We start from the raw sequence: 25,247 nt of genomic DNA on the forward strand, positions 1-25,247 counted from the left end.
ATTAATGTTCTTCTCACCAAGCATCTGACAACTGTGATTCATAAAAAGCTGATCTAATCAGAGTTTATATTAACTGAGAGCTCCTTGCTGAATACCAAAACCAGCATGAAATTAAAGCATGACTGAAGTCTATCCATAACTGTGAAAATCAGCTATCGGTGTTCTTGTCTGTGAAGTGCATGTTCTTAAAATTGTCTCCTAACTGCTACTTACCTGTTTTCAAAGAATCAGTCTCTGATTGGATTTCTGTAAGGATTCTGTGTTGAACTAACGGATCATTTTAATATTGCTGTTATTAGAAGGTAATTCATTAGCTGGAAGCAATCATAGCAGTGAAGTTTAGAGCATATATTTTAAAGCCAACTTTGCATAAGTAGCATAGAAAAATAAAAAGTCATTTGATGGTGAATGATCCAAAAATCTCGGACTTCAAAAGACACCAGTTTGCTAGTTCTTCCTGGCTTTGTTTTGTTTTGGTTTTTTTTCACCCTCCTTCACATTTGTGGCTATTAGAATTCCTTCATGATTTCAGCAGCTCTGTCTTTGCCCTGATGTGTTACTTTCTGTGATTTGCAGCTGGAGGGGGGTCTTCATGCAGCCCTGTTCTTGCAAGAAAGCATAAAGGTGATTATTTTCAAAACCAAATCTTTAATTGCATTCCTTTCTGATTTTTTTACTTTTTTCTTCCCCCTCCCCACTTCATTGTCTTGCTGAACTTCAGTCTTCATTCACGATTGCCTTTGTTATCAGCTGAGCTTAATCACTGTAAATCTTAAAAGAATTCTGATGCGATTTCTGATACTGCAATCAAGATATTCTAAAAATATTCAAAGCAGTATAATTCTTATTTTTGCTGTAGTTCCCTGGCAAAATTATGGTGATGAATATTGATGCAATTTACACTTTTACGGAGCATATGTAAAAATAATCTCTCTGAACAGGGCATTCTTCCTTTTGATGGTGATAATTAACCTTTAATGTAACTCACAAAATAGTTAACCTTCCTGGTTTTGTTAGGCCTGTGTTTTTTGTCTTTCACTAGTGCACGTGTGTGTTTGCATGCTTTGATATGATGCTTTTTTTATTTCTTTTTCTGTTCTTGATGATTAATTCTATTCATTGTGTCAATGTATATTTTGGTTTCTTTAATAGCTAATTCATTTGGCAGGTTTTTATAAATCCAATTTGCTCAGAAGTATTCTTTTCCCAGCTTGTGCATGAAAGAACTTCATATCTACTTACACGTTTACACTTTGCTTAAAACCAATTGTATCAGTACTAGAATCACTCTAGGTATAGCTGTGCAACAGTTTCCTTGCCTTAGATGAGCAAAATGTTGCTACTGCAGTGGAAGTATGTGTGAGCGTAGTGTGGTGAGTGCAAGCATAGTAAACAGAGGTGTACAATACTGTAAAGAAAAACTTCGAGGAAAAATAGTTTAAGACTAAATAAGATTGTACAGACTTTAAGGACCATTATAGCAACTGGCTTACTCTTTTTCTAAATATGTCCTCCTGTCTCTGTATGCAAGGAATCTCATCATGCTTTAAGAATATACCTAAATGAAATAGTGGTTAGAGCTGAATGAAATAGTGCTTACAAATGCAATGATAACTTCTAGTTTAGGAACAATGGAGTGAAAGGGTGTTCTGAAAGTAGATATTGCTTCAGCATTCAAAGGTGAGACAAAATGCAACAAATCAGAATAACAACGCATAACACTTTTAAATGAAAAATGATAAATCATAATTTTGATACTTGTTAATAGTCTTCAGTGTAACTTTGAGGTGTTAATAATAGTGTAAATTCCATTAAAGTACTTGTTAAAGCACTAACCCTTCCTTCACTCAGGGGGAAAACAGGTATGAGTCATCAACTTTTATCCTTTTTCAAGATCATGATATAAAGACTTTGTTGTCTAAAACAATGGCATAAATGAATTTGAAGAAATCTGTCAATGATTTTGTTCTTCATACAGGTCTAATTTCAAATAGTGAGTTGTTCATTTCCTGCTGCCCTCCACTGTAGAGAGGAGGGAAAAATCAGGCCTATTCCCAGTTCCTACTTGAAGTCGTTCTGGAGTCTACTACTGTATAAAGTAGTAGGCTTCTGCTGTTGGTGAAGCTTCTCTAGCTGTAATGCTCCTTTGTGTGCAGGGGTGTAGAGTGAAGCTGACGTACAGAAATCTGTGACCCTAACAGAAAGACTCAGATATTCTATGTATCTTCAGTCTTACTGCTTCTGTAGTTTTGAGCAGCTGACCTATATTTGTTTGCTTATGTTTCAGCTTCAGAAAATTATTCACAGAAAAGGCTGAGAACTCATATTGAAATGAAAGACTATGTTCTGCATCTTATTTTTTTTCCAAATAGTAGAAAATTATCTTGCAGTTTGTTTTGTATACTCATTTAAACATACAAAGCTTAATATGCCTAGTAAGTGTTTTTCAGTGTCCTTCCTCTTTCACTTACTTTTAAGGGTGATCAGCTTTGGAAAGCAGAAGAATATCCTGGTTTGTTTCAGTGAAAAGGTTGTAAATGTGAGAAAGAACAGAGAATATACTTTCGTGTTTCTTGTTGGGAACTCTTAGCAGGATTTTACTCGTTCTTTTGTAGGAGTGTGTAGTTCTCAATTACTGTAATTTTACATACATGGAAATGTGGTTACTTTTCTGTCTTACAGATTTGATTAGCATAAAACGTACTTGTTGGAGGAAGACAATTCCACAGTGTTACTGATATGTATGAAAGTAGTTGTGATAGAGAAATTAATACAAAAGTCTGTTAATGCTTTTTTACCCCCGGTAACTTAAATGAAATGCAAAAGATTTCACCTAGAGTTATCAAAACATTGGTGTTTTACATGGTGAATCTTAGACTACCGGTGAAGCTTATTCGAAATGGCAGAACGGGCTTATCTCAAAGCAGTTATCATGAATCCATCTGCCTCAGCAAGTGACTTGTCAGATTCAGAAGGATGGGCTCAGTAGCTCCCTCTGCACTCTGTATCCTGTCCTATTTACAGACTTTTTGGCGTAGTTGTGTCCCTGGTTGGCTCCAAGGCAGTGTGCATCTGGAAGTATCTTTCTCTTTCCACTGCCTCTATTTTAAATAGGTATTATTCTGTGAGTAAGAGAACTCTGTGATGATTGTATTAGGCTATAAGTGGTTCTCATTTTTCCTACCGCAAAAGCCTCTCTGAAGATTTTTACCTTAGTAGTCCCTGCGTCTTAATGACTGTTGTCCATGGTTCGTCACCCTGTCCTACTTATGTTGTCTTGTGCTTCTAGTCTGTGCTGCTCTTCCCCCTAGGCATTTTCCATTCTGTTATCGTTAGAGTTCCAAGACCCACACTGCAAGTAGCCTTTGATAATTTTCATAGCCTTAAGGAGGAAGAGGTTATTTATTCTATTACTTCTGGTGCTTTAATGTCCTTTTGAGTTAAGGACAGGCATCCAGATGCCAGGTATCCAGTCCTTAGTAACAGGTCATACTTGATGAAATTAGTGGGATCTTAAACATTATCCAAAAAAAGGAAACTAGAATGAGTAAGGTCATAGGTAGTTTCCTGAATGGTTACACTGTTAAATGAAATTACTTAACTATGTGTTTCTTTATCACTGCTGTCTCTTTCTCTCTTGGTCAGATAGTGAGGGTCTGGATATTCACTTTCTTCATTCCTTTCTCTTTTCCATCTGTTGCCTGTCATAGCTTTAAAAAAATATTTGGATGAACATTTTAAAAATAGATCTCACATCTAACTGACTTCAACTGTTCTGTATTTCAAGTCGGCTATAATTTTGGAAGACTGTAAAGGTTTTTCTTATATCACTTCTCAGGTAAAATACTTCTTGGTGAAGAAGAAGGTTTGGAGGACGATTCTGAAACCCGATCAGATGTCAGCACTGCATCATTTGCAGGTAGCTGACTTTTTTTTTTAGCAGTGCAATCAACCTGTGTTACTATACATTACATATCCATTCTTTTATTGCTCTATGTAAAATATAAAAGTGAAGTCTTATGGTGACTAGAAAGTGTCTGGGTGCTCAAAAGACATGCTAACAAAGCTGAAACCATAAATACTCCTGGGTACAAAACTTATATTTACCTAATAAACCTAATTGTATTTTTGTTTTTTTAATGGATATGCTGTCAAACTGAGCTACTGGTATAGATGGAATGGAATCTTACAAATGCTTATCTTCCCTACCTGTAGTTTAACTGTTTAGTTATACACTTTTCTTAGCCTGCTTCACTATGTGTCTTAATACACAGTGTCCTTATCAAGAGTGAAACACAAGTTTAAAGACTTGACTGACTCATAAATGTCCATGTTTTCCAGCTTCTATGAAGGGCGAGATAACCAGTGAACTAGCTTCTTCATCAGGTGTGTCGACAGCTGGGTCAGTAGGGAGTTCAGCTGCTGATCCTACTGGACATGATATCATTACCGAGCAGCCACGTTCTCAACATACGTTGCAGTCAGACTCTGTAGACCTAACAAGCTGTGATTTGACAAGTGCAGCTACTGAAGGGGAAGAAGAAGATGTGCTTAGTCGAAGCTCCAGCCAAATCAGTGCTGTCCAGTCAGATCCCACTATGGACTTAAATGATGGTACACAGGCTTCCTCACCAATTAGTGACAGCTCTCAGACTACTACAGAAGGTCCGGACTCTGCTGTAACCCCTTCAGACAGTTCTGAAATTGTAAGTGTGCAACGGGCAGAGGGGGGATCCCCTTCTACTGAGGGGCGCGACATATCTCAGAGCTCTTCCATGGAGGGCCCAGACTTGGATTCATCTACTTACTCGTCTTCTACTTTTCCATCCTCAGCTAGTAACAATGGAAAGGTCAGCGGCTCACACCTCTATTGGAGAGCTTGACCTCCTTTTAACACTTTCACTTCAGTAGTGATTTAAAACTACAAAGCTGTAATCAGTGTGTTCATTGTGTAGGTCATATGAAGGCATTAACAGATTGTTACTTACTGGAAGAATATCAAAGGCTTGACCTAAATAGATCTTTTTAGTAGCATATCCTTCATTTTGTGTAGATATATTAATAACTGTTTTGGTGCAGGAAGCCTAATGGAAGTGTTAAAGGGTGAACAGTATTTAGAATGATAGAGGAATACTTTTGGAACCTAATGCTTCGCATTATCTTCTGTCTGTGCTTGTTCACTTGGCAACTCATTTTGTTGTCTTTTTTTATTCCATCTCAAGGTTTTTTCCTATACTGAGCAAATACTGCATGATTTACTAATGTAGTGGTTACATATCTAATAAACACCTGAAATGTGTGTACAATATAGCAGTTCTAAGAAATTTGTCGCTTAGGCAAGTGTATTGTGAGGCTGTAATAAAAACAGCGAAAATACGGTAACTGGGAGCAAGAGCAGAAAATATAAAAAGGGGGAGATTTAGAATTTCTTATGTTCTTTTCTTCAAACATCATCAAACTTTTGACTTAAGTTTGCTGGTAGTAAGTTTGGAAGAGTAATAGTCTCTTACCACTACATAAAAATGGTAGATTTACAGTTGTGATAAGCTGATACTTCTGCAAGCGTGAGGATTCAAGAACCAAAGAAATGATGATAATTGCTCTGTCTCTGAATTAAATGCAGGCGGTGCAGAGGCCAAAGTGAGCAGGCATTTATTGGCAAGATTCATTTCTTGCAAATTCTTGTCAGACTTGCATATATCAGTTTACTGCTTGTAAACAGTATGCAATTACAAGTAAAGTTATTTTTTCGTACTTGACAGACGAAGTGGTTGTCCCATTTACCCACACATGGGCATTTTAATGAACAATTTTGAGGTGGTTATAAAATCAGGGAGTAACTGCAGAAGTATTTTGTCTTCTGGTAAACTTACAGTGAATTTTTTTTTTACTTTCACTGTTTCTTTTTTTGGTTGGGGGTGGGTGTCTTCTATGGTTATTTTTCCATATACGTACTGTGTATATATTGCATTGGTACCAAGGGTCAAACTCCTTTCTGGAAGTGTCTGTTTTAGTAGCCTCTGATTTAGAATGAAGGAGTTAAAATATGTTTAAACTTATTTGTCCTTTTTTGTCCTACACAATGTGTTCTCAGTTTGGCTTTACATATCAAGGACAAGTGAGGTTACGAGAGAGTTTGACAGCAGGGGACAAGTTCAGTTTGTGACAGTAAAGGTGTTAGTTGTGATTTGTAACTGCTGAGAGAGACAGACAGTTATGTTTGGGATAAGGGAGCAAGGAGAGCTGCAGGGGAGGCAATGCACCAAGTGTTTGACTTTCTTGCTGTTAATATCCCAGTTCATGGCTCGAGTGGGAGACTGTCAGATCTAACTATGGCCTCTAATACCTCAGTGCTGGAGGATGAGGGGAACTGCTCTGGGGGCTGCATGCAGCTGTACACTAATATTTATCAGGCTGATATTTGCTTTCAAATTATTTCTAGATTACTAACACTGCATGTTTGAGATTTAATACTGTGTTAAACTAGGTTATCTTAAGTCCTGTCCTTGCACCGTGTAGGTTTTGGAGGGTGCTGAAGGACAATATTCTGGAATGCAAATTGGGCAGCTACAGGATGAGGAAGATGAGGCTGCAAATATTCTTCAAGATGATTCATCGGAGTCCTTCAGAAATTCTTCTATTGGTATGTTGATAAGCGGGGGGGGTGGGGGGGACACACACAGACAGAGAACTGGTGACACCTTTAAGGCAAGTGTTACAGGTGCATCTGCTGTAACTTCCGAGGGACTGAAGAATCATGTAATGAATATGAGAAGCAAATAACTAGGTTGAAATGTAAAATAAGGAATCTATTTCAACACTTCTAATGAATCACTTGTTTTGATCACTGCTAATTTATTTTTCATGTTTGTATAATTAAGTTCAATTAAAGTGCTTTTAATTTGCATTTGAAATGGTATTTCATGAATTGCCTTTTTCTAAAGCTCTTCAACAGCCTCACCTGTTGAAAACCATGAGCCATAGTAGGCAGCCTTCTGATAGCAGCGTAGACAGATTTACATCAAAAGAAGATGCACCAGATTCTGGTGATCACGAAAATAAGGTGAGAAGTAGTCACAGTGATCTGGTTTAAACTTTAAAACAACTAGTGGGGTTTAAAAAAAAAAAAATTAGTTATGATTATGTAAATTAGTGGAAAATGTGGTAGCCTGTATATATGGTGTACTTCATGATAGGTCAAAATAACTAAGGTTGATTTAGTAACTCTTGAGTTATAGATTGAATTTAATTTAACATAAGGTGAATACACAAGTGTTGATATCTTGAATGCAATCACCAGCAAAACCATAACAGAACACAGTCTGCTGAGAATCCCAACGCCTTTTGTCTGTGCATTAATAGGGTACACTGATACTTCATTACCCAAAATATCTTTGTGCTTGTTGCTAGCTGTGTAGGTAATCTCATCAGAAGTTATTATGGTTACTCTCTGAGCCTCTCTCTCTGGAGAGGCTCATGCTATTCTAACCACAGATTACTGATTTCCTCTTAATGGGTTTTTGACTTTAACTTTGGACCTTGTTTGGAGCTGGGGCAAAAGGAGTTTTGTTTGTGGCAGGTAGAGTTAGATCAGCTTGAGCTACTGGGGGAAACGACTTGGGAATTAATTGCTTCTCAGAGTTTCCAAAGATGATTGGTGACAAAAAGTGTTTTATTACACTCCTTCAGATGCAAACAGCAAGTCTAGGTAATTGAGAAAATCTACAGAATGATGGGTCTTTCTGTGATTAAAAGTAAACCGATTCTGATATTGGATGGAGACTTCCCAAAAACATTACATTTTAAGGCCTTTTTTTGGCATATGTATTAAATATATTTTATATTACAATCTTTATACATTTGGGGATGTGCGCTATTTCTAATCTTGTTGTAATTAATATTTTATTTAAATTGAAGACTAATTTTTATCTATATAAAAATTGTGATTTACATCCAATAGCCCTCCAGGGTAAAGGGAGACATAGGTCACTATACCGATGGAAATTCTGCTCCCTTAGTGCACTGCGTTAGACTTCTGTCAGCCTCTTTTCTACTTACTGGGGAAAAAGGAGGTAAGTTTCTGTTCAAGACTCATTGGTTCATTGTGTCTCTCAGTGTACAAAGTTGGAAATGTCATGAGTTTACACTTTATTGGAGATTTCAGGGGTAGGGTTTTTCTGTGACAGTCCTAATTTAAATGATCACACTAGAGTACTGAAAAACCAAAAACGACTTAAAAATTTATGCCGTTTTACAATGAATCCCATTTTGAACTGTTGGGCATCTAAAGTAACGGTATGGTAACTTAACCTGTAAGTCAAATACTTAAGAATTTACAAATTGTAAATGTAATTATGAGGCTTATCCTGTGGGGCCATGGTGGTTTATATATTGTATGAAGCTGCAAAGACAATCTGATTATCAGTATTTCTTTTTATCAGTGTTGGGTGCCCAGTTTGTCCACTATAAAAGTACCAATATGGCAGTAAGGAAACAGTTTTCTGAGTTGCAGTTCATTCTGTGGAAACTTCTAATAACAAGTTCGGAAGAATATATATAGTTCTCTCAAGTACTTGTGTTAATAGTTTTACAATTGATTTTGTGTATATTGCCTAATTGTTTCAGTTAAAACGAGATTTAAAGTATCTTTAACACTCGGCTGTGCTTGAATTCCATGTTAGTTTTTGGAATGTATTTCAAATAGAGGAAGTGCTGGTGTACCCATTTGTGTTTGGGAAATGTAACTTCATGTTTTAAATGATTCTGCTGTAGTAAAGCAGAGAATTGACCTAAGGTTTTCAAAGACCTAGCTGAAATCTCAAGTTGAACTTTTTTCTCCACTTGTAACATTCTGTAGCATTTGAGTAAGTTAGTGTGGCCATTTTCTCATGTGTGCTTTCACATGTGATGGTTGAAGAGAAGCTTTCTGGCAGTGATTGTTAGAGGAGGCTGTTGGGGCTCAAAGTTATTTACCTTTTTAGCATAGTAATAAAATGTCAGTAGGGATTCTTCAGAAAGTCTGTGTGGCATACACTGCTGCTTTGATTTTTTTTTCACTGGAAAGTCCATGTCGCAGGCATGTGTGCATGTGTCATTATATATGACTGAAGGGAGCATTTAAAATATTTGTTCTTTTTGCCTTTTCTAAACTGTTATTTGTTCATGTGTTGTTCAAAGGCAGTGTTCTTGGAAAGACAGTGTAGTAGCTATATTCTCAGCAATGAATGAAGCAAGTTGGAAGTGTGTGGGTTTATTATATATTTATTGGGGGGGGAAGCTATATATAACTGCTGCCTCTGATAAACTGGAACTACTTGCTCTGCTTTCATATTTTTTTTGTCCAGGCTAAGCTAATTATATTGTAGAGTTATTAATTAACTTAAAGACAAATCAGGAAGCTTTTAAATATGCCCCCTCTCCTCCTTGTCGTCCCCCCCCCCTTCTCCTCAGCTTTAGTTCCTGATAGAGATGTGAGAGTCAGTGTAAAAGCCCTGGCAGTAAGTTGTGTTGGAGCAGCCGTTGCACTTCACCCTGAGTCTTTCTTCAGCAAACTGTATAAAACACCCCTTGAAGCAATGGGAGAAGAGTATGGTATGTTGCAATTCGCATATTCTTATTTAATCCTGTGCTTAGGTTTTCAAATAAGCAAGGCAGCATTTGTACTGAAAACTCTAAATCCAGTTTAGTATTTGCAAACAAATATTGCATCACTTGGAACTAACATGCTGTCTTCTGCACTAGTAGTGCGTGTAGTGAGATTTATTTTTTTTTTGTAGTAAGAAGTTTCAGTGAACAAGCTTGTACAGCTTCTGACAAGTTGAAGCTGCTTTAGTACAACTGCTATATAGAAGTGGTTTGTTTATCTTATAAATGGTTTCTTCTAATTTCAGGCCATCTTACAGATGGTTTCTAAGCTATAGGTTAATTTTTGTGAATGCTACAGTATGATCAGCAGGGAACTGGAGTATTCAACTGGTTTGATATGGTTTGAAGTGGCAAAGGTGGAGTGTTGACCAGAACTCTTCTTAGATTTCCCCAGAGCATTTTCGTGTGCAATTGAGATAAATCATTAGTGTTATTATGTGATCATTGGTCTGGATGATGTGAATGATCTGTAGATTTATGTGCAAGGGATCTCTGAAAGGGAGAACTGAAGCAGACATATTGTGGATATGCTGACGTTGATTGTACAATAGTTGGTACCCCCACTAAAACATATTTAGGGATCAGTTAAGTCTAAGACTAGTATTTTTAAAATAAAGTAGTTGTAACTTACTTTCTTAGAGGAGCAGTATGTATCGGATATTCTGAACTATATTGACCATGGAGATCCCCAGATTAGAGGAGCTACTGCCATTCTGTGTGGAACAGTTGTCAACTCCATTCTAATTAAATCCCGCTTTGATGTGGAAAAATGGCTAATAAATGTCAGAAGCTCAACAGGTAACAATTCATTTTAAACTTATTTTAAGTCTCTTGTTTTAGTGATGTTACAAAAAATTTTCTTCTGTTTCATTGCTATAAATTCTCTTTTTGTTAGGAAATCTCTTTTCCTTGGTAGACTGCATACCTCTGTTACAGAAAACGCTGAAAGATGAGTCCTCTGTTACGTGCAAACTGGCTTGTACAGCTGTGAGGGTAAGCGGTAGTAGTAATTTATTTGCACTATGACACATCACAAGGGCATTATTTGTTGGCTGTTATCCTGCTGTGCTCAGGTGTATAAACATGGAGCAAAAAAATACATCTGCAAAAGCTTTATTGTAGAAAACATGGATTCAGGCACAGAAATGGAGGAACAAACAGCTGGAAAATAAGTTGGTTAGATTGTGTAGTAGTATAACATAATTGTGATATTTCCATCATAAATATACTGTTATGAGCTGTACTGTTACATTAACCAACATTAGGATAAGTGCATTAGATAGAAAGGATATCTAGCCTAAACAGGAATGTGTGAAATGGATTTGGTGAACAAAAATTACATGTGAGAAGTGACAAGCAAAATAGTGATTATTTTCTGAAATAATAATTTTTAAAGGTGAGGAAAGTCTCAGGAAAATAAGCGTTTCAAATTTGGTGAAAGATCCATCAGGCAATTGTTAAAATAGAAATAAAAGCTGAGTTTGTGAGTGGAACTTAGAGTGTGTGCATTTTATGTCTGTAATAAAATCTGGGGTAGGTGTTCTGTGGAAAAGCAGAAGGGTGAAGGAGGGAGCTCTTTCCTGAAGAATTTTCCAAAAAAGTACAGTAACAAGGACAAGTTGGAGGCCAAAGGAAATTAATTCATGGGGGAGACACACAGGGTGGCTGACTGTGTTGCAGTTTATGGCTCAGTGATAAAGAGTGTAGCTTTTGGGAAAATGCAGATAGTTAATGTATGGTAAGTATGATTTCGTGTGCTAAGAGGAGGGGTCTGTGATGCAGCTGAGGGAAGGAAATCCAGTTAGTTAAATGATGGTATCTTTTTAACCTTCTGTTCCATGATCTTATTGTTTGTATATAGTAGTTTCATGGATCATTACTCTTAGGATTATGGCCATTCAGAAGACTTCAGTAGAATTGTTCATTTCAGGCAACTTATACTAGTCAACTTTGACTTTTTCTTTCTCTCAGTATATAATGTAGCCTGACTTCATACCTTTCGGCAGAAATGTTCTAAAGCATTTTAGGCTGTTAATTTCCTGGACAAGAAAGTACATTTTCCTGAGGTTAATTAAGGCATAGAAGTGTAGAGTTCTGTAAATTTTTCCAAAGATCACACATTGTGCATATAGTTGAACAGTTATTAAAATGAAGAGGTATGACTTTTTTAAAACTTTGGAAATCGGAACCAGGTGTCCGAAAATACCCTGTGGAAATTGAGAGACTGCTTTTGAACAGATCAGAATACAGTGCTTGTAGTCTTTAAGCCCTGTGAATTTTAGACTTTACTCTTTGGAGGATTGTCCTCTGATCTGAGACATGTGTTCCTCTCCGTAGTTTAAATTCAGCAGTAGGTTTTAGCAGTGGAGCTAGTGTCCTAGCCTTACAAAGTACCTTGCTCTGGTACCTTATTCTAGCTCTTCAGTAATAACTCTTCTAGTATTCTAAATAACAGATCTTTATGATCACTTACATACTCTGATTCAGAGAACGTCTTTTGTAATCTAACTGAAAGTTGTTTTTTCTTCTCAGCATTGCATCATGAGCTTATGTAGTAGCAGTTACAGTGAACTAGGTCTACAATTAATTGTTGATCTCCTTACGCTGAAGAATAGTTCATATTGGCTAGTAAGAACGGAACTTCTGGAGACACTTGCAGAGGTAGACTTTCGGTAAGTGTTTGTATTTTTCCACATGTGTTGTGTAGCTGCAGTGCAAAGATGTAGGAAACTGGAACCATAATGGAGTAGTTTATTCTGAAACACATATGAGTTTCATAAAACTAATTTAGACCAATCATTCCTATAAGGAATCTATGAATTCCTTTATCAAGTTACCATTCACTTCACTACCAAGCCAAATCCTAGTAACACTGCATAGGAGTTTCTAGTTTAGTGGTCTATTTTATCAAGTTTTCTGTACATCTGTGATCAGAGAGAGACCATTTAATCTGGAAACTAACTTGGATTTCATGGCTGGTTGTGTGTGTTTTTAAAGGAAAAAGTCCCTGACTTGTTCTCCGTTACTGACATCTCTCTTCTGTTGTTCATTTTCTATTCTACTGAAATGAATATGACTTTACTTCCTGGTCTTGTGTTCCCTCACTCTCTACAGGTTCTTTCAAGCTGAAAGACAAAAGATGTTTATATGAAAATTCTTCAAGTTATCCCTAGTCATACAAAATTAGACTCTTTCTGAATAGTGATATTTGGAATGTGTTACTATCTTCTCAAAACAGTCTGACTTTTCCATGCATGGGGAAAAAAATGAAGTTACGATCACAATGTGTAAATGTTTTGAACTAAAGAAAAGTAATTCTTCTGTTACACTAGCCAGATAGTAGTTTAGTAAATAGCTTACCTTTTCTAAAGGTAGCAAAAAGTTTGTTTACTTCTTACATTTTCCCTGAAGTGGTGTTTTTAAAAATAAACAATGAGAACCCTCAGAGCACTGAAGGAATAAATAACATTTAATGTTAACTAATATACTGTAAATTCTATTTTACCGTAGGCTAGTCAGCTTCTTGGAAGGAAAAACTGAGAGCTTGCACAGAGGTATTCATCATTATACTGGTGTAAGTAATTTATTCAATCAGTATATTGTGTTTCCGGATTAAGGTGCCAGCGCAATTTCAGCACTTTGTGTTTAAAGTCTGTCATCACTGATCGTTGTAAGTTTTGTATGTTTTGCATAAGTAGGCTCATTTTCTGAGGCTTGTTAGAATTGGAAAGATACTTTACTACTGAGATTCAAATATCTTAGTGTTTTCGGGGGGGGGGGGGGGGGGGGTGGTGTTTGTGGGGTTTTTTTAAACTTCAAAAAAATTTTGGCATTTATGTATTGAAAAAGTGTATTGGGCAATGTTAAGGTAAAGGTTGTCTTACAGACTTGCATGATGGTTGAAATCTCACTTGTTAACTATCTTCTAACAGTCCAGTCAAATGACAAAAATGTTCAATGAACTTTACTGTGCTAACTTATTTTCTAGCTACTAAAACTTCAGGAGAGAGTGCTTAATAATGTTGTAATATGTCTGCTTGGAGATGAAGATCCAAGAGTGAGACATGTAGCTGCAGCTTCATTAATGAGGTATATAAGGTTTTTGTTTGGTTGGTTGTTTTGGTTGTTTTTTTTTTTTTAAATGAGTTTAGAAAGATATTAGCATATTATTGTGTACCTATAACTAAAATAATCCTTTAGTGGTTTTTTTATGTTTTTGTTTAAATGAGAGATGGGAGACAAGTGCAGCTTTATGGTGCCTGGAACATGCATCATTCTGAATCATCATGCTTTGCTTTTTATTAGCATTGTAACTACATATAAATGTATTGCATTTTGAGGGTCACTTTCAGATTCAACTTCAAATGAGTTTTCTGCGTGCTGAAGTGTCTTGTTCACTATCCTGACAGTAGCTGATGAACTTAAAATGGTGCAGTTCTACCGAGTTAGCCTAACTTCCAAACATTGTAGTTTCCACATCATTATAAGTAGGTATCTTAAAAATTTCATGCTCACTGATTATAGCTAATCCTGTTTAAAAAACAGCTGTTTGCTTTAACCTACTGCAGTTACAATTGCTGTCCAGATATATGCACCAAACAGTAAGGAATAGTTGGCAGATTATTTATTAGAATTCAAGGACTTAGGTTTTATGTTTAAACAACTTGGGAGCATCTAATACTGAATTCCTGGAATATATTATTGTTAGAGGAGTTGGAAAAGATTTAACTGCCCAAGAAAGCTGTTACAAGCTTGCAGAAGCCCCTTGAAACATCCAGTATGGGCATTCATTGGGAGTACTGTCAGTGAAATTACAAAAAATATGTACTGTAGTTTTTCACTGTTGTCTAAGTTAAACATGTTGTTGTGCTTGAGAAGACTGGATTTTATTGAATGTTTTAAGTTCTGCTGCATAAAAATCGGATGGTGAAAAATTGTCCTTTTCAGGTAGAAATTAGTTTTCAGTTGACGGAGATATCCATGGGGAAAATATCTGGGGGTATGGGGGGACACTGGGAGAGAAATACTCTAGTGAAATGGTGTTGTAGTGTGTATAGGTAGGTATTTCTATAAAAGAAATTTTTTTCCATCTACCATATGTCTAGAGCAGTTCCTTTGTCCTGATTTGAGCTCCTGGATTATAATGAAGAGCAGTTGTATAAATATGAATTCAGCTTAATAATATGAATTTTATTAACAGCTTTTATTTACAATCTGATATGTGTAATTGGTGTATGCAGCTTTCTGAACTGTATATTAAATGTATTTTAAATGTACTTTTCCTTTTTGACCATTATCGTTAAGGCTTGTTCCGAAGCTGTTTTATAACTGTGATCAAGGACAGGCTGATCCAGTTGTGGCAGTAGCAAGAGACCAAAGCAGCGTCTACCTGAAACTACTAATGCATGAAACACAGCCTCCATCTCACTTTGCAGTGAGCACTATCACCAGGTGTGTTATTTGTCTTGTCTTGCTTTAAAAGGAAGGTGGACCCAAATTTCAATTCATAATGCCTAGAATCATAGTTTTAGGCTTCACAGAAACAGACTAGTGTTTAAAGAATAAGATGGTGTGTGAATTACTAGTGATGTGCTCACATGTTGATTGTAGGGAGTTACTGTTCTGTGACAAACTTTTATCTTCTCGCCATCCTGAGGTCACCCTGTTAGTCTATTAAATTGCACACGTAAGTGCAGCTTTGCAAGCTAATCATATGTATACGTTATTGTTCTTCAGGTATCTTGATCAGGATTTGTAACTCTTCATACCCTGTTTAATGATTGTGGATGCAGAAGTCTGTACTGCCTGTATAGTTTAAAAGTAAATTCTACTCTTGATAGTGTGACCTTGTTGCTGTATTTTTCCTGCCAACTACACTTTCCTAACTCTTCTGTCTAAATGTCTTTTCTTATAGACAGTATGAGTTGTACATATTTATGGGCTCTCTGTTTCTAGCAGTTTGTGATACAAGGTTTTAATTATGTACCTTTTCCATATGTTACCTTGATGGTGTCACTCAAGATTTATATATTGTAGCATGGAAACAGTAGAACTTTGTGGACACCATGTTTATTTCAGATACAAAATACTTACTTTTCTACAACAATAATCCAAAGTTTGCAAAAATTTTAGATGGATTTGAGCAAAACTAAAGATTGATGTTAAATTGGTGGTGATCTCGAGAGCACCTGGTTAAGTATTGAGAGTGTGTCTACTGTTTGTTTAAGAAAGGGATTTGATTTATAAACTAAATTGCTTTTGCTAGTACAGAAGCAAACATATTAAAATATAATAAGGTGATATTTAGAGTGTTCTTCGATTTTGTATTTTATAAGCAGTCTGTAAAATATGTAGTAGTAATTTAAGCCGTGTCACTTGTGATTGAGGTGTTTCTTTTTCTAAGTACATGTTTTAGAAGTATAAATATTTTTATTTCAGAACATACAGAGGTTACAATATGCTGCACAGTCCAACAGATGTCACTATGGAAAACAACCTCTCAAGGGTTATTGCTGCAATCTCCCATGCATTGACAATATCTACTACAAGAGCACTTACGGTGAGTTTTCTTAGTTGGTGTAGTGGTCGACGTTTTTCCTTTCTCTTTTTGTCTTGCTTTATTTATTTCCTGGCTATATTTGTATCTGCAGTTTTGGTACTGTGGCAATAGTGATATATTTAATTCTCACTCTTAAGATACTTTGTTGCTAACTCTTCCAGTGATGAAACCTGTTCAGTTTCTGGTGTTAACTTTTCAGTTTGGCTGCTGTGAAGCTTTGTGTCTTCTCTCCACAACATTTCCAGTCTGCACCTGGAGCATGGGATGGCACTGTGGGTATGTTCCCTCATCTGTTATTCAAGCTTCTGAAAGTCATATTTGCAAAACAGAAGTACACTTAGGTATCAGAAGTCCTGGTTTAGGTATATGCTTATCTTGGCAGTTCTTTAAGAACTTTATACAGAAGAGTGTAACATGAGGTTGTCACGATAAGGACTTTGTCTTCTCTGGAACCACAGCATATTATCACAGGAACTGGCTGCAACTGCTGTAATAGTAAGATACATATGGTCAGCATCTATCAAAATAATTAATAGGAGAAGATTTTTGATGCTTCAAAAGAATGTGTATCTTCTTGATATTGTGCTTGTAGTATCTCTTTAAATCAGAACATCATCATTTTCACCTTGATCTCATGTTTATGTTGAAAAACCATTGGGTAAAGGAAGCTGGTTCGTAATTGCTTTTATAATGATAAAAGTGTCAGATGCATTTGAACTGTTCACATTTGTCACACTGAATGGGAATAGCAAATGAGTTATCTATAATAATTGTTATGTGGGTAATATATGATAGTCCCAAAGTAGACTGAGAGTTTCTTCGGAATGTCACTGTACTGTTGTGACTCTAAAGCTTTGATCCTACCTCTGGTTATCAATGTGCTTTACCACAGGAACTGTAAAACTAACTGCTAGCCACCAGTATGTGCATGTGTGGAGCTGTTTGGTTTTTAAATAGTTTTAACATAATTTATGTTGATTTTTTTCATTGCTGTCATTGGTGTCTAGAAACCCTATTGCACAATAGTATCTTATTTTAAAACCAAAACAAAACCCAAAACCACAAGAACAACAATGAAAAACCAACCCTTGCCCAGCTGCTTTTTTTTGTCAGCATGCTCTTTCCTCCCTTGCTGGCCATAATTGTGGAATGCTCTGTGCATGCGTTCTGTAAGATATCTTTTTAGTTGTAGGTCCAGTTTTAACTAATGAAGTAGACAAGGATGTGAGCAGTACTTGGCTGGAAAATAAAAGTAATGCAGAATTGCAACAATGTTTTCTGCTCTGCCCAGCTTAAAAAATGCTGGTTTTAAGATACATCTAATAATTATCAGTGATGCAATGACATAGCTCTTACCCTTTCCTCTAATACTTTCTTTAGAAATTTTTGGCCTATGTTCGTACCAATTTTGATTGTAATTTTATTTTTGTGGAACGATGCAAACATCATTCTGGGTAATAAGAATATAATAACCTGAGAACTTTGCCAATATTCTCTCAAGTATTGTGGTTCTTATGATTAAAAAGCTATTGGAACCGATGTATTCCAAATATGTACAACTAAACATGAATTAATTCATGGATATCTTAACTGTATGTAAAGTAAACAACATCTGTATATGAAAAAATATATTTTTTTTTAAATGGAAGGCACTGTAATTACCTGTGTAGCTTTGTCAAACTAATAGCTATAGTTAGTGTAAATTTTATTTTCTGAAATTGCTCTAGTTGTGTTGGACCAGAGTGGCTACATTAGAAGTTTTTTTTAATTTAAAAAAAACCCTGAAGAAATCCCTTTATTTGTAAGTTACATGAAGTCTTTCCCTGAAATAAAGTTAGTAGTATTATGCAAGTCTTAGAGCTTTGAAATTATGTGTGTAATTAACATAGTATTCTGACAAACATCTTTTGGTGGTCTTTGCTTGCTCTTTTTGAAACTTGAGTTGTGTGGGGAAAATCGATTTTTAAATTATTGTAAAAGAAAATATGGAGTGCAGCAGCAAATTACAGTCTTAGAGTCCACCCATAAATCTGTAGATTATTTGATGCATTACAATTGTTTAATTGTCACTTTCAAATATCTTATTACATTGCAATACTACAGCTTATGTCTCCCATCCCTACCTTGCATATGCACAAGACTTCTAACTGGAGATAGTTCAGGACCATACTGGTTAGCAATTAAATACAGAATTCTTCAATTTATCAGTAGATGTCACTAGCAGCTTTGATATTTGCTATTAAAAAAAAAAGTAACAACTTGTCGAGAAGATTGTCAGGTATCTGCTGCAAATTGTCTTTTTAAGTACTACTTGAGTGTTAAACGTGTATTTCTGTAGTACTGATTTATTTTTTTTTTTAGATTAGCAATCTACTTGACTGTTAATTTTCTTAAGACTTTCAATTTACCAAAAGGGGGGAAAAAAGTCATGACATTCCAAAATTAAACTTCCAGTGTTTCCCAGCCAAGTCCTTCAGATGAAGCTCAGAAGGGCTGCACCATTGGAATGGCTGGCTTGGTCCTGTCTCTCCTTTCATCAGCATGGTTCCCCCTGGACCTCTCTGCACATCAGGATGCTCTGATTTTGACTGGAAACTTGCTTGCAGGTAAGGCAGAACAAGAAAAGTGTGATTGTCCTGATATTTTTACCATTAGCATCAGAGGCCTGTATCTCATCCTATTGTGATTGCACGCAACAAAATACTTGCAGGATTGAGCAGAAGAAATAAAGCAGGAACTTCTTGCACCCAGAAGGTTTGAAGAGATACTTCTACTGCCTTCGAGTTGCAAATTTCGTCTAGTTGCCAAAAGGAATGTTCAGTATTCTTAGCCAGGCTGGGTACAAAGAATTAACATTTATTAGTTGTTCAAAATTATGCGTCTGCTGCTGGTTTTGAAAATATAGGCTGTCTTTTTCTGTTTGAATTTCTGTTTATATAGAGATGATCACCATATATGCCTCTAAAATTTTCTGATACTTAATTCCAAGTTTATATCTTCTTTTTCTTTATGTAATGTGATTCCTGTTGCAGCAAGTGCTCCCAAGTGCTTAAAGAATCCCTGGAGTGCTGAAGAAGAATCAAATCAAGGTGCTGCAAAGCAGGAGGAACCCTGGCCAGCTCTGGCAGATCGAACTCTTGTTACTTTAGTAGAACAGCTCTTTTCTCATCTGCTGAAGGTCATTAATATTTGTGCACATGTAATGGACGATGTTGCTCCTGGCCCAGCAGTAAAGGTATGTATTAAAAATAAATAAATAAAATTGTGTGAATTAAATACTGCTGTGATACAGATCTCTTCAAGGCTCCACATTTTAGAGTTGATACAGGTAACTAATACCTTCATAATAAGACTCCACTATGGATAGGAAAGCAAGTTACATGAAAAGAACATGCATATCATTCTTCTACATAACAGGTTTCTCCTTAGTTTTGCAGTGTTTGTAATATTACCTTAAATTTTGAACCTTTTATTCCTGGTGACTTCACTTGAAATATTAATTCAGTGAGGAGTGTATGTAGTAAATGGAGTATTGGATTGCATACTCTGGCAAGCATCTTTTGAGTTTCGGGTTGGCTGGCTGTAATGCACTCAGCTCCTTTTGGGGCTAAAAATAACTCCTATCTTTTGAGTATCCTGCAAAATATTTTGACTTCTGAAACAGCTCATATGAGTTACTTTTGGGTTTGGGTTTTTGTTTGTTTGGTTGTTTTTTTTTTTGGAGGCATCTACATCTTGAGACTGATTAGTGACTGTAAGGCGATGTTATTAGGATTAGTAATTTCTTCATATTTTAAAAATGTGAGAATTACCTATTTGACACTCCTTTGTCTGGAATCAAAAGAAACCTTAGTTATTGAGCTCTAATTCCATCTCACTGGTTTATGCTAAAGTTGAGAAGGAAATTAGGGAATGTATTAAACTTCTTCCTTTTCACCCAGGAAATTTATGTCCTGAACCTGAGAGTTAAGTAATTTTTTATTTAACTGAAAACAAAGGGGGAGTTTAAACAAAAGGTGAATATGCTTGTATTTGTACAGAAGACAAAAATCTGCTTGTGCATACAAAATTAATAATGCTTCTTTTAATTCTAGGCAGCATTACCTTCTCTCACAAACCCACCTTCTCTTAGTCCAATTAGAAGGAAGGGGAAAGAGAGGGAGTCTGTTGAACAATCATCTGTGCCAATGAGCCCTAAAAAGGGTGGTGAAACAAGTCCAGGTAGGCACACTTACTCCTATTAACCCTCCCACCTACCATTCCCACCTAAGTTATGGCATAGAGAGAAGAAATAAAACTGAGTAACTTGTTTTCTGATTTTTTTTAGTTCAAAAGACTGGCAGACCTACTGTCAGAAGTTCTTTTCAATACTGCATTGCAGGAAAGGCAGCTGTGGGTGGGGGCGGCTTTGCTGTTTTGTTTTTCATGAAAATTGACTGTACCTTTCAGAAGCAAGGTACTTCTGAATCCTTTATGTCACTGTTTTTCTGAATCTACTCAGCTATTGACTAAAATTAAGAAGTAATTTTTGTGTGGTTTTTGCTTAAAAGAAGTTTGAAAGTTGCTTTGCAACTTTTGGCAGGAGTAACTTACCTTGCTCTTGGAAACAAGATTCTGAATCTTGAAGACTTTTTTTTTTTTTTTTTTTTCTTAGTAATGAATGAAGGAAATGGGTGTTAATTTTATTTAGTAAATTGTACTTGAACTTCAATAATAAGCCTTCTGGGCTAATTTCTCTTAGCTCAGAGGGCTAGTTTTCTGGAATGCTAGTTCATTTTCTAGTTGTACAGCATGTGTTTTTGGAGTTTAAAATATGAATGTGGATAGAAGAAATTAATGCTGTCTAATTCTAGTATGGTATATTGAGTATGTATGTCATAAGCACCCTAGAAAAAGTATGTTGTGCTAATCTGTGATATACTTTTAAGCTACTAGGCAAACTGATGCTCCTGGGCCTGTGCCAACAAGTAAATCTTCTTCAGTAGGAAGCTTTTATCATCTTCCATCATATCTGAAGTTATATGATGTCTTGAAAGCAACCCATGCTAATTATAAGGTACTGCACGATATCGTTTGATTGAATTAGAATGTGGTTGTGCAATCACTTTGTCTTTCTTTTAAGCATGGCTCTGCTTGTATCGAGACTCACTTGTTTGCCTGTGTAAACAGTTTATCCACACAAAAAAACCCCACTTAAAAATCACAACCACCTCCAATAAAAACAACAAAACAAAAACCCCTGTCAGGCATTGTCACCCTACTGCTTGTTCCTCTGCTGTCACTAAAGCTGGTACCAAATGAATCTTTGCTGGCTTGGCAGTGTTGAATGGATCCCAGTGTCTGTTCTTTCAGCAGTTTATTCCAGGATGAGTAATTTTTTTTCTTACTAGTTCAGGTAATAGAAGACGCATTCCCTAGAGGCTTGGTGATCTGATTTGTACACTTATGGGATGTATTCTTGTTTCACCTACTGTGATTCTGAGAAATACATTATCCCTTCTGCATTACTTGTCCACATCCTAGGCACTTCCTAGGGCATACAGGATACTGTAACTTCCTCAAGCTAGAAGATCTCTTTCTTAGTCAAAATGAAGTCCTGCTTTTCCAGTAATTCATAAGGGAGTCTAAGCTGTCAGTGGTGTTGATTGAACTGTGCTGAAATTTTAGGTAAAAAAATTATTTTGTGTCAGTACCCACTTACTGTTCTGTAATTTTACCTCCACATCAAGTAACTGTTAAGAAAATGGTTTTTTACTTTCTGGGTCCAGGTTACTTTGGATCTCCAGAACAGTAATGAAAAGTTTGGATGTTTTTTACGGTCTGCCTTAGATGTTCTGTCTCAAATCTTGGAACTTGCTACTCTTCAAGACATCGGAAAGGTATAATATTTTTTATTTTTTATTTTGTAGTTAAATTGTCCAGTATCTGTGGTCCTTACTGGGGAAAAGCACATATCACTGATTTTAAAATTGGTACTGTTGAGAAAGACAATAGTCCTAGAAGCTTTGTCCTGCCACAATGTTGAACAAAGTGCTAAAGTAGATGTTCTGGGTTAAATTGCTGCCGTTGAGAACTGGAGTAACTTTTTACTGTTTAAATTTCATGTGGAGGTTTTTCTTTCCAGCAAAATGGTTTTCCTTCAGTCTTTCTTATTATATCAGTATGTTTAAATATGCTCATATTAAACATACAGAATGTCAGAAGGCACACTCCTCTCCTTCATCTCCTGTGTCTTGATATTTTTCTCCTTAACTGTGGTATTAGGCATTGTGATATTTTAAGACTAGAAGGCAGATCTTGCATTTTTATGTCTTTACATACTTCCAGGACTTCCATTAAATTAGTGTAGTTTTACTTAGTAAAAAAACCAACCATCCGGTTTTCATGGTAATGCTTTATATAATGAAGAAACATGCAATTAGGTGCACTTATTTTTCTTGTTTTCTAGTGTGTAGAAGAAATTTTGGGATACCTAAAATCATGCTTCAACAGAGAACCAACAATGGCAACAGTCTGTGTACAGCAGGTAAGGAGGTAATTTTCTCTGTTACTGGAAGGTTAATCCTGATGTCCTGTGGTTATCAGTTGGATACTGAGCCTGGCCATTCTTTTAAGGGAAGCAGTGTGAGGAAACTATAGCCCAGTTGGAGCAAACAGAGTATGTTTTCTTTAATTTTCATGTCTTGTTCTGAAACTTGTTACCCTCTGAATAATACAGTTTCTTCCTGAAATGCTTCCAGTGCAAAGAACTATTTTAGCTAATACCCAGAAAACAAGTTTGTTTCCTACCCTCCCTACTGTGTTCTGCAGCTAGTTAACTACATCAGAAACCTGGAAAGCGAAGAACTGCCTTGCTGATTAATTTCTTGCAGGCTTCCAGTTAAACATTTGGGTTCAAGTCATCAGAACTTAATTTTGGTGGGAGGCAAGCTTTAGTTGACTATTTTGAGTTGTCCTATGGAATTAGCTTCAGTTGCAGAAACAACCGTATATTTTGGGGTGAGGCATGGCTTGGTTTTTGGTTGGGGTTTTTTTGCAGCTTTTTTCTGTCATCTTGTATTGACTACATGATTCACATTTTGCACTTTGACCTTTCCTCTTAAGTCCTTTGGGAGGATGAGTTGTCAGGTGTTGTTTTCTTCCTGAAATGTTAACTTATTTTTCCCTTCCAATTTTCTTCTCTAGTTACTGAAAACATTGTTTGGGACAAATCTGGCTTCTCAGTATGATGGCTTGTCTTCAAACCCTAACAAAGCTCAAGGCAAAGCTCAACGCCTAGGTTCTTCCAATTTGAGACCTGGTCTCTATCATTATTGCTTCATGGCACCATACACACATTTTACACAGGCCCTTGCTGATGCCAGTCTAAGGAACATGGTTCAGGCTGAGCAGGAACATGATGCTTCGGGGTAAATTTCTTCCCTTGTGGTATAATGTTAACTTGAACTAGAATCTCTTTTTATTGTTTTTCATAAATGCAAGTATCTCAGGGGAGCTAAGTAACTTGAAATTACAGTATTGCGTATTATTTGTTTCTTGTAGACTTAAGTTTTGGTAGTGAGATCCTGAATGCAACACTCTGTTGATTAGCACTAATGTGTTTTCCTAATCAAAACTAAGTTTCTTTAAAAGCATGATAGTTGTAAATCCTTGTATTCAAAATTATTTCATTAATTTGCTAATTATAGCAAATAGGCAGTAGTCTTAAAGAAAGGTAGAAGGGTGACTAAGCAAAGACCAGAAATTGTTTTTCTACTAGATCATTTTGTCCAGAAATTGATGTCATCTGATCAAAGTGTACTGTAGGTTCTCTCTGTTACTCTTTTGTTTCGCTAAGATTCTTTAAACAGTCAAGTAGATAAAGAAAAGTTGGCATTGGTAGAACAGTATGCATCTAAGGAGAGTGTGTTTGTTCCTCCATTTTTTTAATGTGTGGTGTTTTTTGTTTTTTTTATGACAGGTGGTTTGATGTGTTGCAAAAAGTTTCTACACAGCTGAAAACTAGCATTACCAGTGCAGCAAAACACCGTGCTGATAAGGTACTGTATCTGTGTACTCCTGAAAGAGCTGTACCTTAGATTTAAAACATTTTTTCTTCCTTCAAAACCAAATTAAGCTTTATAATCGGAGACCTGTTCAGATGTTAGATTACTTTAAAATCTCTCTATTACAGAATGCTATTCACTATCACATTCGTTTATTTGAACCCCTTGTCATAAAAGCATTGAAACAATATACTACAACAACATCGGTACAGCTGCAGAGACAAGTTCTAGACTTGCTTGCTCAACTGGTTCAGCTGCGAGTTAACTACTGTCTTCTGGATTCAGATCAGGTTGGTACCTTACCATTATTGCAAATTTGTAATACAGGGATTTCACCAGCAGGCATAATATTTATAGAGAAAATACTTGCAACAATCCATTCATTGTACTATAGGTGAAAACAAGATTTAAAGGAGGGTCTGAGACTCAGTTCCACACCCCCAAAGAGCTTCAGGTTTCTAGTTTTCTATTGCATATGAAATACATTCTAAGCTCTGCAACAACTGCTTAAGAACAGTTCATCAGATTGACTTCAGGTATAAGAGGATGTGGACAGTACAATCAGTGTTGTAAAATAAAGTTTCACTTACAGATAGAAATATCTTCTCTCTATATTGAGAGTATGGACTTTTATACGACTGATAGTGAGCATCGTGGTTGACAACCATTACTTGATTTTAAGGGTGGGGGAAATCTAGTAGCAAATATAGTAGCCTGTGTGGTTGTCCATATAAGCAGTAAATTTGTAACATAAAGTGTTTCATTTACAAATGTCTTATTTATTAAAGTATTTTGGGGTTTATAAACTAGTATGAGTTGCATTACATAACTTTCCTGTAAGTTCATAGATAAATCTTTTTAGTGCATGAATACCTTGGATTTTATCTTGGTTTAGAGTTAGAGTTTTGGTAGTTTCTTAACTTCTCAACTGTAATGCCTCAAATAGTGTGTGCTACATGATTGAGAGAGAAAGCTGTACTTAAAAAATAGATAAAATT

The 25,247-nt window shown here is 36.1% G+C and overlaps 1 protein-coding gene across 2 annotated transcripts in view; it reads left to right on the forward strand.

The window, feature by feature from the left end:
• Positions 1-25,247, forward strand: part of HTT (huntingtin) — an 88,360-nt gene that overhangs the window by 17,190 nt on the left and 45,923 nt on the right. Inside the window, exons 10-33 of one of the 2 annotated variants that reach the window (XM_074904432.1) lie at positions 577-624; positions 3,839-3,919; positions 4,342-4,706; positions 6,520-6,643; positions 6,945-7,063; positions 7,961-8,072; positions 9,451-9,591; positions 10,285-10,443; positions 10,541-10,638; positions 12,178-12,317; positions 13,156-13,219; positions 13,634-13,734; positions 14,950-15,096; positions 16,084-16,204; positions 16,404-16,480; positions 18,659-18,810; positions 19,237-19,439; positions 20,299-20,425; positions 21,133-21,260; positions 21,973-22,083; positions 22,653-22,730; positions 23,390-23,613; positions 24,165-24,243; positions 24,378-24,539. In XM_074904432.1, coding sequence (XP_074760533.1) covers positions 577-624; positions 3,839-3,919; positions 4,342-4,706; positions 6,520-6,643; positions 6,945-7,063; positions 7,961-8,072; positions 9,451-9,591; positions 10,285-10,443; positions 10,541-10,638; positions 12,178-12,317; positions 13,156-13,219; positions 13,634-13,734; positions 14,950-15,096; positions 16,084-16,204; positions 16,404-16,480; positions 18,659-18,810; positions 19,237-19,439; positions 20,299-20,425; positions 21,133-21,260; positions 21,973-22,083; positions 22,653-22,730; positions 23,390-23,613; positions 24,165-24,243; positions 24,378-24,539 — 3,161 coding nt within the window. The remainder of the gene's footprint in view (positions 1-576; positions 625-3,838; positions 3,920-4,341; positions 4,707-6,519; positions 6,644-6,944; positions 7,064-7,960; positions 8,073-9,450; positions 9,592-10,284; positions 10,444-10,540; positions 10,639-12,177; positions 12,318-13,155; positions 13,220-13,633; positions 13,735-14,949; positions 15,097-16,083; positions 16,205-16,403; positions 16,481-18,658; positions 18,811-19,236; positions 19,440-20,298; positions 20,426-21,132; positions 21,261-21,972; positions 22,084-22,652; positions 22,731-23,389; positions 23,614-24,164; positions 24,244-24,377; positions 24,540-25,247) is intronic. The other variant, XM_074904433.1, reaches the window with a different exon arrangement.

The sequence above is a fragment of the Athene noctua genome, chromosome 4 (genome assembly GCF_965140245.1).
Source record: "Athene noctua chromosome 4, bAthNoc1.hap1.1, whole genome shotgun sequence".
Lineage (NCBI taxonomy): Eukaryota > Metazoa > Chordata > Aves > Strigiformes > Strigidae > Athene > Athene noctua.